Here is a 12512-nt window from a genome sequence, read left to right on the forward strand (position 1 = left end):
CATTTAGTATAACATGTCTTCTTATCAAAAATAGAAAAATATTGACATGTTATGTTGTATATAAGAAAAATAATCTGTTCTGAGAAACATCACTCTCTAAAAATGCCCCCATGAAAAAGCCGTTTAGCAATTACGCGTAGGTAGACATTTTTCGCAAAGAATAAAACTTATTCCAGGAAATTTACAATGAAAATGGTCTAGATCTGTTCTCAATACAATAAGCAATAAACATAAGCCAAAAATTTAACTGTCATCTCCTCATGTCACTCATTATACCAGATTTCATCCATAGCATGGAACTACATTTTGGACTACTTCACATGTAACACTGAGTAGTCACTTCCGGTTTGGTGTAATCCGTCCAACAGACAGATTTGATTCAAAGACCCGACCTGATATGTTTTCATGTAAAATCACATCAAAATCACACTGCTGTGACCTGGAAGTACTACTCATACTAAAATTGAATTTCACTTCACCAAATACAACGTCCTCTCCCATTTTTCCTACTAAAATGTCAAAATACGTCCAAAATGAAATTTAAACAGAAACCAGATTTAATTTAGACCTCTGTGGCTATGCCAAGTGAAAAAATAGTGTTCAAAAATCTGTCCGCCATTACGCGACTAGGGTTCCTTTATTATAATTAGGCCTATAGACAGTAGAGGGATTTACACTTGGCGAAGACCTTAGCAACGGAAGTAATATTTCGCGCATGCGCACTCTATAAATTTTGCCAGATTTCACTACGGTAACATGCGATATAGGTATGAAGGTATTAAATGCATCCGCTGCTATTTTCTATATAAAATTAACAACTTATAACATATTTTTATCAAGATTTCTAGCCTTTCACTACCTGCGAGACTACCCTTGTCTTGAAGGTCTGTCTTTAGGCAATCAAAATATACCCAAAAAATATGGGGTTGACCATAATGCAGTGAAACCATGGTCACGTGACTGAGACACGTGATGAAAACGTTAATATTGCGTAGGTAGACATCAGGAAATACCTACTTTCACTTTCATTTTACAAGGCAACTTCCAATCATCTTCTGAAGCATATAACGTAGCTTAAAATCATCTGCGGACATTCCTTTTTACAATCAAGCACAAATAAATCTTATATCTGGCATGAAAATGGCCTTTACTAGGCGGGAAAATTGCACTATATATTGATATGGACTACATTCGAGTGGACCACGGAGGCATATCCGGCTAATTGCCCCCTTCATGCCTATAAGAAATACCAAAGTTTTCAAAATCGTTCTGTTGCAGTCAATTAATGTACGTAAGTCAATTGTCAACAATTTTGCCAACTTTCAGTTTGAAAGAATGGCTACTGTTGGAATTATGCCCCATTCAGACAGACAGTCCACACCTGCAAAAAACGTGTCAGGGGCATAGATAATACCAATTTTTCATTAAATATAGTATCATACGGCCTTACTTATCTTATTTCTATTATTTGTTTGCAAGAAACAGCTAGAAGAACACGAAAAATAATCGATTTCTGTCATTTTTACCTAAAATGGTGACGCTGATGCAAAACTGAGATGTGGGGAATCACCTTAAAATCAGAATTTTGCCTACTTTCCGAAAAAATCTCAAATTTGCCCGAAATATGCAAATAGTATGCCATGTTTGTCTTAAAATGGTGCTTATTGCTTAATTCTGATCAGAAAATACCAGTTTTACATCGGTTGAAGCAATTTTCACGAAGTGCGAATTTTTCATTTTAGGTATGAAGGTATTAAATGCATCCGCTGCTATTTTCTATATAAAATTAACAACTTATAACATATTTTTATCAAGATTTCTAGCCTTTCACTACCTGCGAGACTACCCTTGTCTTGAAGGTCTGTCTTTAGGCAATCAAAATATACCCAAAAAATATGGGGTTGACCATAATGCAGTGAAACCATGGTCACGTGACTGAGACACGTGATGAAAACGTTAATATTGCGTAGGTAGACATCAGGAAATACCTACTTTCACTTTCATTTTACAAGGCAGCTTCCAATCATCTTCTGAAGCATATAACGTAGCTTAAAATCATCTGCGAACATTCCTTTTTACAATCAAGCACAAATAAATCTTATATCTGGCATGAAAATGGCCTTTACTAGGCGGGAAAATTGCACTATATATTGATATGGACTACATTCGAGTGGACCACGGAGGCATATCCGGCTAATTGCCCCCTTCATGCCTATATACCGAATGAGATATACTATTGAATTAAAAAATGTGGTCTTCCGGCACGTGCACAGAACGTCTGGCTTAGGATTTTTTTGGAAGAATACACTTTTTCCTTGTGCGTAATATAAGCGTCCACAGATAACTTGTTCGAACAGCAATGTCTTGCACATCAGTACAAATATTTGCAGTATTGTTTTTTTTTATTCCAAAATCAACCTTTAAATTGATACAAATGCATATTTCTGGGAAAGCTAATGGATTGTAACGACTCCCGATTGAGGCTCTGTCTTATTTTATATTAGAACATTAAACTTCATAAAAAGAATCCATAATACCAGGTATTGCCATTAATTTAAAGCGGAATTATGCGCAATTTTCAAGTAAAAATCCAGCTGAAATAGATGTGTGTGTGTGTGTGTGTGTGTAAAAAGGGTGGAGGAAATTATAGCTTTTTACCCAATATACCACACTCTTCCTGTTACCAGTACGAAATAATAAGTTTCCAAATATAAATTTTCTTAATTTGACTGGGGCAGTCTTTTAAGAAAAGTCAAACTGCCACAGGAGTTGCTTCCCTTCAACTTCATAAATCTCTACCTATCGGTAAAGGAGATCACTGCGTAGAAGATTGAAGAAAAGAACCATTATTTTATTAGTCCGGTTAATATGCCACTTTAAGATAACACCACTTCTTTATTTTTTTATGGGGCACTGTTGATTCATCAAGATAGCTCTGCCATTTAGAATAGCACCTAATTTCATACTGGTTTCCTATTAAGTGTACATGTGATGTCCATTTTCTCTTTTAAAAGATAAGTTTTAAAAGAAAATTCTAATTTTGCTATTAAGCATGAATACTGTCACGTCTGACTTCATGTTGCACCGACATCATCCAATGCGCTGATGCCATGAGGTTGAGCGTGACGTTATGCAGGCTTAATGTGTAAATTGTTGGGTTTTTAAAAAAAAAAAAAAAAAAAAAAAAAAACACTATTGGTAACACGCGAAATGAAAAGAAACTTTGCATTCCCGGTTTCAGAAATTTGTATAAGAGAAACAAATTGACAGCTAATGCATGATCGTCGTGGCGCATTGCGCCGAGTGTAGGTATGTACCGAAGGAGGTATAGTACTGGACAGTTATAAATATAAGTATGTAAATGGTGGCCTCTGATTGGTGCATTTTTGGGACGGTATCAAGTCAAAACGTCCCCTGGTCAAAACACCCCCCATTTTGGTCAAAACGTCCCCCATTCAGTTTAGAATTTGGTCAAAACGTCCCCCTAATTTTTTTTGTATTAGATCTATTAATTCTTTTTAATTAATTCATATCTTTTAAAGGGTTTGAAACTTATGGATTATGATAATACACAAAATTTTATGATTTATTAGCACCTTAATTAATGCAATCAACACCTATCACCTATATGGTTGTGCATTAACTGTGCTGAGGGCTTAATATTAGTAGGTGTTATAAACCTACTAATCACCAGTAATTAGGTGTGAACATTTATGAAGGGAAAATCTTTTCTTCTATACAATCTAAATTTGTGTAGAATGAACAAAAATCCTGATCAGAGTTATAACTTTATTTATAAAACATTAATAAAACATCAGAACAGTCACAACTGCATAGTTATTAAGTAAAAATCACATATCGCACTATTCATTCACTGTTCTACACCAAGAAGTCAAATTCACAATATAATAATTCAAAGTGTTCCAGCTACACAATATCAAGAAGTCAAATCCACTCCTATGCTAGTTAATGTTTTTATCACAATCATTCCTCCTCGTGAACTGTTGTAGTGAGCCTGCGTTTGTAAATGGTGCTCATCTTTTTTAGCAAGGAACTTGCAGACATAACCCCTGCACGGTAGCTGTAAAAGACATAAGAAACAGTTATAGGAGATAGAAATGACAAATTATGCATAAGTAACTGAAAAAATATACCGTAGTAAGAGAATGATATTACTGAAAAGAATGTTTAACTTAATACATTTTTACACAAACTATAAATAATAATACCTTTTTACACAAACTATAAATAATTTTCCGAAAAAAATCTCTTATCATGCTGTTGCTGGAAGAGAAGAGTGTTATAAAAATCATAAATTTTTTTATCAAGGCAGTGAAATACTAATAGCATGAACATAATCACCTGTCCAAAGTTGCGAATACTCTGGCCAATGCATGGACCTATACTTTAAGATAATTACTTCAAATTTTAAGATTTTAAAGATAAAAGAATGTTCTTAATGAATATTTTGTTATCTTAATTTTGATTTTTTTGGTCACTAATACAGGTTTCCTCATGGAACGACCCATTATTTCTTTTTAATTCTGGTACTTTAAAATAAATATGTTTTATTTACCAAATTAACTTAATTAATATGTATTTACATATGTAATTTTTAAGGGGGGTGTTTTGACCTGGTAAATTTTGGAAGGGGGGTGTTTTGACCAGAAAAGGGGGACGTTTTGACCAAAATGGGGGGTGTTTTGACTAACATCCTTTGGGACTAGATTCTGAGCTCCCAAATATCACTTTTATCTTTAACTCATGAACACTATTTTCCATCGTCAGTCTAGTCTTGGTACATTTGAAGAAATGATTAGATCTACGTTCAGTTAAACCGACACATTTTAAAACATTTGCCTTTGTACCATATTTTCATAACAAGAGCAAACCGTCAGGCTTACTGTCAGTACTGAAAATATCAGAAAGGCTAGGTTTTCCCGTAAGATAGTTCAGCGCCTAATTTCATATTATGACTATATATGGTTTTCGTATCATTGAAATGCTCTACAGTAAATTTAAGTACTGAAAATGAGGTTTCAAGTATTTCATTGTTTATGTGAAATAAAGAAGGAACTGAATTGGTATAGTTAACCTATTGTCTTTACCAATGAAATTGCAGCAGCGATCAACAGGACCAATCGCGTGAGCGCGTGGGAGTAGGTCTATCGGCTGAAGGGACTATCCATTATTGTTATTTTCTTTTTTATATATATGTTCAAATCATATAAAATATATAACTTAGCTGCATCTATTATATATATGAAAATATTATTTGGTCACTTTTCTGTTAAAATTTATATTTTTGAACACATCTTCGAAAAATAATGACACCTTTAATTTTAGCATCGACGGCTTCTCCACTTGTGTATTGATTTTTATACATGATTTCATGACGTCATTCACAAACAACTTACATTAGCGAACAGGATAAGAAATGAAAATCCAATATTTTAGCAGATTTTGTTGAATTTCTTCTAAGCTACTGACGATCACTCCGAGAACAGTCTGGTTTTTGAATATTTAGGAAGTCTAAGTAAGAGAAATGGCGAAAATTTGTTTTTTGTTGAAGATTTTGCCTTTGTTTTTCGCAACAACTTACGGAACTGAAATTGAAAATGAGCAATTCGTCTGGAATAAACACCACGATAACGATGAAATGTTAAACATTATGATGGCAGTCAATAACAAATGTTCCGAAATTACAAGACTTTACAGTTTGCCAGAGGTAGACAACATAGATATACCTAAGACGACGGCCAACAACAGTAAATTGTGGGTCATTGAATTTGCTAGCCAAGAGCCGGGGCCTGGAATACATGTAAAAGGTGAGTTATTACATTTATATCCTGATATTAAGTTAAAGGTAAATTTTGTTTAACCTGGTTTTGTGAAACATTGAACATAAGCTCTGTAGAGTTTTTGAGCGGCCCTTAGTCGAACTAATCCAACGTATACAGTTTGGTTTGTATTGTGATGGCCAAACTGTAATGTTGCGGTGGCTGGAAAAGTCAGAAATTAAAAAGCAGCCACTTAGCGACAGTAAGCTTTTCTAGAGCGGCCCTGTTTACCAGGTCCCAGGAAAGTCACAAATTAGCTATAATATGAATTAAGGCATTGCCTAGCATGGGGATTTATGTTTTATATTCTATTACAAATAAATATTAACACTCATTGCTCAAAAAAAGTGAAACTTCGCTCTAACTAGTTTACATTTAGTGTCATACCTCTTACGGCGAATATCATACTTTGCAAAATTTACGGAAAGCCGTGACGGTGACGTCATTCACCACGTTCTCGCAGTCGCACTGGCTTTTGGATTTTTAGCTCGACTATTCGAAGAATAAGTAGAGCTATCCTACTCACCACGGCGTCGGTGTCGGCGTCGGCATCGGCGTCACACCTTGGTTAAGTTTTTCGTACCAGTCCACATTTTGACAAAGTCTTTTGAGATAAAGCTTTGAAACTTTCAACACTTGTTAACCATCATCATGGTCAGTTATAGGCAAGAGCACATAACTCCATCAAGGATTTTGGCTGAATTATGGCCCCTTTTGACTTAGAAATCATGGTTAAGTTTTTCGTACCAGTTCATATTTTGACAAAGTCTTTAAAGATAAAGCTTTGAAACTTTCAACACTTGTTTACCATCACCATGGCCAGTTATAGGCAAGAGTACATAACTCCATCAGGGATTTTGGCTGAATTATGGCCCCTTTCGACTTAGAAATCTTGGTTAAGTTTTTCGTACCAGTTCATATTTAGACAAAGTCTTTTGAGATAAAGCTTTGAAACTTTCAACACTTGTTTACCATCACCATGTCCAGTTATAGGCAAGAGCACATAACTCCATCAAGGATTTTGGCTGAATTATGGCCCTTTTTGACTTAGAAATCTGGGTTAATATTTCGTACCAGTTCATATTTTGACAAAGTCTTTTGAGATAAAGCTTTGAAACTTTCAACACCTGTTTACCATCACCATATCCAGTTATAGGCAAGAGTACATAACTCCATCAAGGATTTTGGCTGAGTTATGGCCCCTTTTGACTTAGAAATCTTGGTTAAGTTTTTCGTACCAGTTCATATTTTTTGTAAAGTTTTTGACATATGGCTTTGAAACTTTTATCACTTGTTTAGTATAATAGTCTCTATCTGTAGGAAAGAGAACATAACTCTGTCATCTATTTTGGCTGAATTATATTCCTTTTTGGACTTTGAAATTGGTTCTGTTTTCATACAAGTCTATGTTTTGTCAAAACTATTTGACATATGGCTTTTAAACTTCGAACACTTGTTTATCATTATGATTTCCATCTGTAGGCAAGAGTACATAACTATTTTGACTGAATTATGGCCCTTTTTGGACTTTGAAATTGGCTCATATATTGCCATTTAGTGCAAGACTTATCGAAATCAAAGTAATACAGGAACATTGTTTGTCTAATCTATTATTATTCTTTTTGTCTGAATATCCGTGGAAATATTTTGACCCCATTCTTCAATCAATTCTTCGAATAGTCGAGCGCGCTGTCATCAGACAGCTCTTGTTTTGTTTGTTTGCACTCCACGCAGAAACTTGACGGTCTTTACACTTCCTTACTGTTTTAAAAGTGTTTTTCAGTTGCATATACAGTTTTCATTACGAAAAAGAACTAAACGAATAATGTTGGCGCGGTTTACGAATTTCTGTGACTGATTCGGGGTGCTCGGATGTTCTTGCAGATAACCAGTCTGCGTTGTGTACATAAACCGGAACCGGAAAACATCGAAAAAATTGCCTCAGTATATGCAGACAACAAAGACGAATAACTATATACGGACGTTACCATCTTGGGGATTTTCATCCCCGGCGCTTTGCACCGTGGATAAATCACCTATAAATTTGTCTTATACTTCGATGATTATCACAAGTGAAAAATTCAGTACAAGAACCATTTTTTTACGTCAGATAAAATATAACAAAAAACATTAGCGAGCTGTTTCCCGACAAACAACGAAAACAGAAATTAACAAAAATAAAACGGCTAAAAAGAAAGATAAGGCCTAAAAAAAAATTCTTTCTTTCCAGTAACATGCTCAAAAAAATATTAGGGAAGGTAAGTCGGATACATTTTTTTTTCGGAAATTTCTTTTTTATTAGGGGAGACTTTTCGGAAATTATTTTTGTGTCAAAAAGTGAATACAAATAAGGGGGTTATGCCTTTAGAGCATCAGTAAGTTGATTTCTAACATCACTGGCCATGTTTAAAGCATAAAATGTGCAGTTTTGCAACTTTTTGTTAAAAGTTGAAAAAAAAATTCTCCAAGGCCATAAAAACATTTATGGTCGGGCCAAAAATTTAGGGTAGGTCGGGATACCGGAAACAAACAATTTTTTTTTTAACGCCTAAGTTATGCATATTAAAACATAAATTACATTACAGCGGAAGAATGGCACGGTTATATGATTAAAAAAGAAACTTACATACATAGCACATATAAGCACAAACCTGTAAAAAGATAAGTACATAAGTAAAAGGGAAATGACATACACATAATACACGACATAGTGAGTTTATTGCATAGAAGGTGCTAATTTTGGCAGCATCTATATATAAAAGAAAAATAAAAGGCAAAAGAAATTTTTAAAGGCATTTTAAGCTTTAGTGAATGCTAGTAGCATATTTACTAAGGTTGGTGTGGCCTTGAGCATCTTCCTCTAGATCACTGCTCTAGATCATATAAAAGAAAGCACATAAAAGACTAAGTTTAAAGCACATAGAAGACTTAAATTTAAAACATCAACAAACAGACAGTACACTGTCTGTACTGCAAACGAGATCACTTGGCTCTTACTGAGGCCAAAATTAAAATTATGTTTGTTTGCTGTCTCCCGACCACCCACTGAAAACACTGCACTCCGAATTTTTTTATTGGCCCTCTGAACAGAATTTATTTTTATTAGTTCCCATCAGCTGCAGAACATTAATCCAAACTGCATTCGTGACAGAGCAGCACTTTCAATTAACCCCCTCCCCCCCGAATTTCTATCACTGGCCGATAATTACATCAGCCACAAGGTGTGAAAAATAAATATATTAGATCTGATGATTGCTGCGTTGACACGCTTACAAAATTAGGTTCATGTTGCCGACGAGTGCAAAAAGCAAATTTTCAAAGCGCGAAATACCATACTTACCTCAGACCATTATAATATATTTTTAGATGTAAAATGTTATTTTTGCTTATATATTTAAATAATTATGAATAAGAACCTATCTTTTATAGTAAGCGTCTTAAACAAGAAACAACTATTCACGTGCACAAAGTCGTCTGCTGCAATAATGCTGTCCGTTCTAAAGAAAAAAAAACGTATTGAACCACAAAAAAAACCCAAGAAACTATATATAAAACTGTAAGAACCTCTTGTTTAACATCTGAGAATACTTTTGGTAAATTTGAAATGAGATTGATTGTGCATGTGTGCGAAAATAATTATGTTGTGGATACGTTATTATAGTTTTGCCGGGAAAGAAGCACGTGCGTTTCATGACTGATACTGTGTTTGCAGAAGGGCTACTCCAGTCTCTTTTCAGGTCAGTGTAAATCAGGAGTATTTATAGCGGGAACTGATATTTCCTGTCCATTTCTGGTCCTGACAATAATGATTTTATAAGGGTAACCTGTCTTATTCATTCATTACACCTCTTCCGATTAAATTTGTGTGCGCTGCCACCGAAAACTTTATGAATGCCGCTATTTTTAGCTCACCTGTCACAAAGTGACAAGGTGAGCTTTTGTGATCGCGCGGTGTCCGTCGTCCGTCCATGCGTGCGTGCGTCCGTCCGTAAACGTTTGCTTGTGACCACTCTTTAGGTCACATTTTTCATGGGATCTTTATGAAAGTTGGTCAGAATGTTCATCTTGATGATATCTAGGTCAAGATCGAAACTGGGTCACGTGCCTTCAAAAACTAGGTCAGTAGGTCTAAAAATAGAAAAACCTTGTGACCTCTCTAGAGGCCATATATTTCACAAGATCTTCATGAAAATTGGTCAGAACTTTCATCTTGATGATATCTAGGTCAAGTTCGAAACTGGATCACGTGCCGTCAAAAACTAGGTCAGTAGGTCAGATAATAGAAAAACCTTGTGACCTCTCTTAAGGCCACATTTTTCGTGGAATCTGAATGAAAGTTGGTCTGAATGTTCATCTTGATGATATCTAGGTCAAGTTCGAAACTGGGTCACGTGCGGTCAAAAACTAGGTCAATAGGTCTAAAAATAGAAAAACCTTGTGACCTCTCTAGAGGCCATATATTTCATGAAATCTTCATGAAAATTGGTCAGAATGTTCACCTTGATGATATCTAGGTCAAGTTCGAAAGTGGGTCACATGCCATCAAAAACTAGGTCAGTAGGTCAAATAATAGAAAAATGTTGTGACCTCTCTAGAGGCCATATTTTTCATGGGATCTGTATGAAAGTTGGTCTGAATGTTCATCTTGATGATATCTAGGTCAATTTCGAAAATGGGTCACATGCCATCAAAAACTAAGTCAGTAGGTCAAATAATAGAAAAACCTTGTGACCTCTCTAAAGGCCATATTTTTCATGGGATCTGTATGAAAGCTGGTCTGAATGTTCATCTTGATGATATCTAAATCAAGTTCGAAACAGGGTCAAGTGCAGTCAAAAACTAGGTCAGTAGGTCTAAAAATAGAAAAACCTTGTGACCTCTCTAGAGGCCATACTTGTGAATGGATCTCCATAAAAATTGGTCAGAATGTTCACCTTGATAATATCTAGATCAGGTTTGAAACTGGGCCATGTACCTTAAACAACTAGGTCAGTAGGTCAAATAATAAAAAAACCTTGTGACCTCTCTAGAGGCCATACTTTTCATGGGATCTGTATGAAAGTTGGTCTGAATGTTCATCTTGATGATATCTAGGTCAAGTTTGAAACTGGGTCAACTGCGGTCAAAAACTAGGTCAGTAGGTCTAAAATTATTAAAATCTTTTGACCTCTGTAGAGGCCATATTTTTCAATGGATCTTCATGAAAATTGATCTGAATGTTCACCTTGATGATATCTAAGTCAGTTTCGAAACTGGGTTACATGTGGTCAAAAACTAGGCCAGTAGGTATAAAAATAGAAAAACTTGTGACCTCTCTAGAGGCCATATTTTTCATGAGATCTTCATGAAAATTAGTGAGAATGTTCACCTTGATGATATCTAGGCAAAATTCAAAACAGGGTCAGGTACCTTCGAAAACTAGGTCAATAGGTCAAATAATAGAAAAACCTTGTGACCTCTCTAGAGACCATATTTTTCAGTGGATCTTCTTGAAAATTGGTCAGAGTTTTTATCTTGATAATATCTAGGTCAAGTTCAAAACTGGGTCACATGAGCTCAAAAACTAGGTCACTATGTCAAATAATAGAAAAAACGACGTTATACTCAAAACTTGGTCATGTGGGAAGAGGTGAGCGATTCAGGACCATCATGGTCCTCTTGTTACTTGATGTCGCTGCGCAAAATTTGTTAATTTATCAGATGTTAACATGAAAATAGCTTAGAATCTCGCTTTTCACGACTTGAAAAAATGACGTTAAACAAAAATCCTGAACTCTGAGCACTAAAAATTAATTTATTGCTGATGAACTCTGTATTAAATTTTGGCGGGAAAACAATACACGTGCGTTGCATGTCGTAAGTATTCTGTTTATTAAATGTGTGCATATTTTTCTCTTAACATATGCAAATAGATTTCAACATTTAGAGGCTTATGTAAATTACTTTAAGTAAAGTTTCAGAAATGTAGATTTTCTTAGCACACAGTATTTACGGAAGGAAATTTTTAGATCGACGTCCGGAGATTGCGAGTGTGTGACCTTTTCGGTGAATCCGTTTAAACCACATTATCATAGATCTGTAGCCTCATCAGATATCACTCTCTCTCCCCTACATTAAGTTCGTCTGTTAAAAAAACATGAACAAAATTAAATTATCAAAAAAAAACACAAAAAAAACCAAAAAAAACTAAACCCTACGGAAATGAAATACGTTTTACACCACCACACATGGTCCACCTCTCCCCATAAAATGATAACAACAATTTAGAATTTTAGTCATTGTTGTAGAAGAGCAGAAAGAAGCTTAATTTTATCATTTAAAATTTAGATTTTTTTGCAAATATTCGCAAATGTATCTCATGGCTCATTGTCACAGGAGCAAAATTTTTTTCAAAATGGCTTTTTGTCATTTTTTCCTAAGAAAACATTATAATTGTAGTAAATTTAAGTGCATATGGCTCATGGACCCATACTGTATCCTAGGTACGTTACTGCCACCTGTGGTTTTACTCATGAAAATCAACTTTCCAATTTAGATCACAATGTTGATTAATTTCTGTCCTGTAACCATGGAACCTACGGACCCTGTGTGGAATTGTTTTAATGTTACTGAGGATGATTAAAAAAGATTGCAAAATGTAAAGACTGTGACACTGTGGTTAGTACCAAAATT

At 35.0% G+C, this 12512-nt stretch overlaps 1 protein-coding gene across 1 annotated transcript in view; it reads left to right on the plus strand.

Annotated features, from left to right (window-relative positions):
- Window positions 1–5391: 5391 nt before the first annotated feature.
- The window catches only part of LOC123564605 (carboxypeptidase E-like), a 41927-nt gene continuing 34806 nt past the window's right edge, over window positions 5392–12512 (plus strand). Inside the window, exon 1 of the mRNA XM_045358306.2 lies at window positions 5392–5828. Within this exon, the coding sequence (XP_045214241.2) occupies window positions 5546–5828 (283 nt within the window). The 5' untranslated portion in view covers window positions 5392–5545. The remainder of the gene's footprint in view (window positions 5829–12512) is intronic.

This window comes from Mercenaria mercenaria, chromosome 2 (genome assembly GCF_021730395.1).
Source record: "Mercenaria mercenaria strain notata chromosome 2, MADL_Memer_1, whole genome shotgun sequence".
Taxonomy (NCBI): Eukaryota; Metazoa; Mollusca; class Bivalvia; order Venerida; family Veneridae; genus Mercenaria; species Mercenaria mercenaria.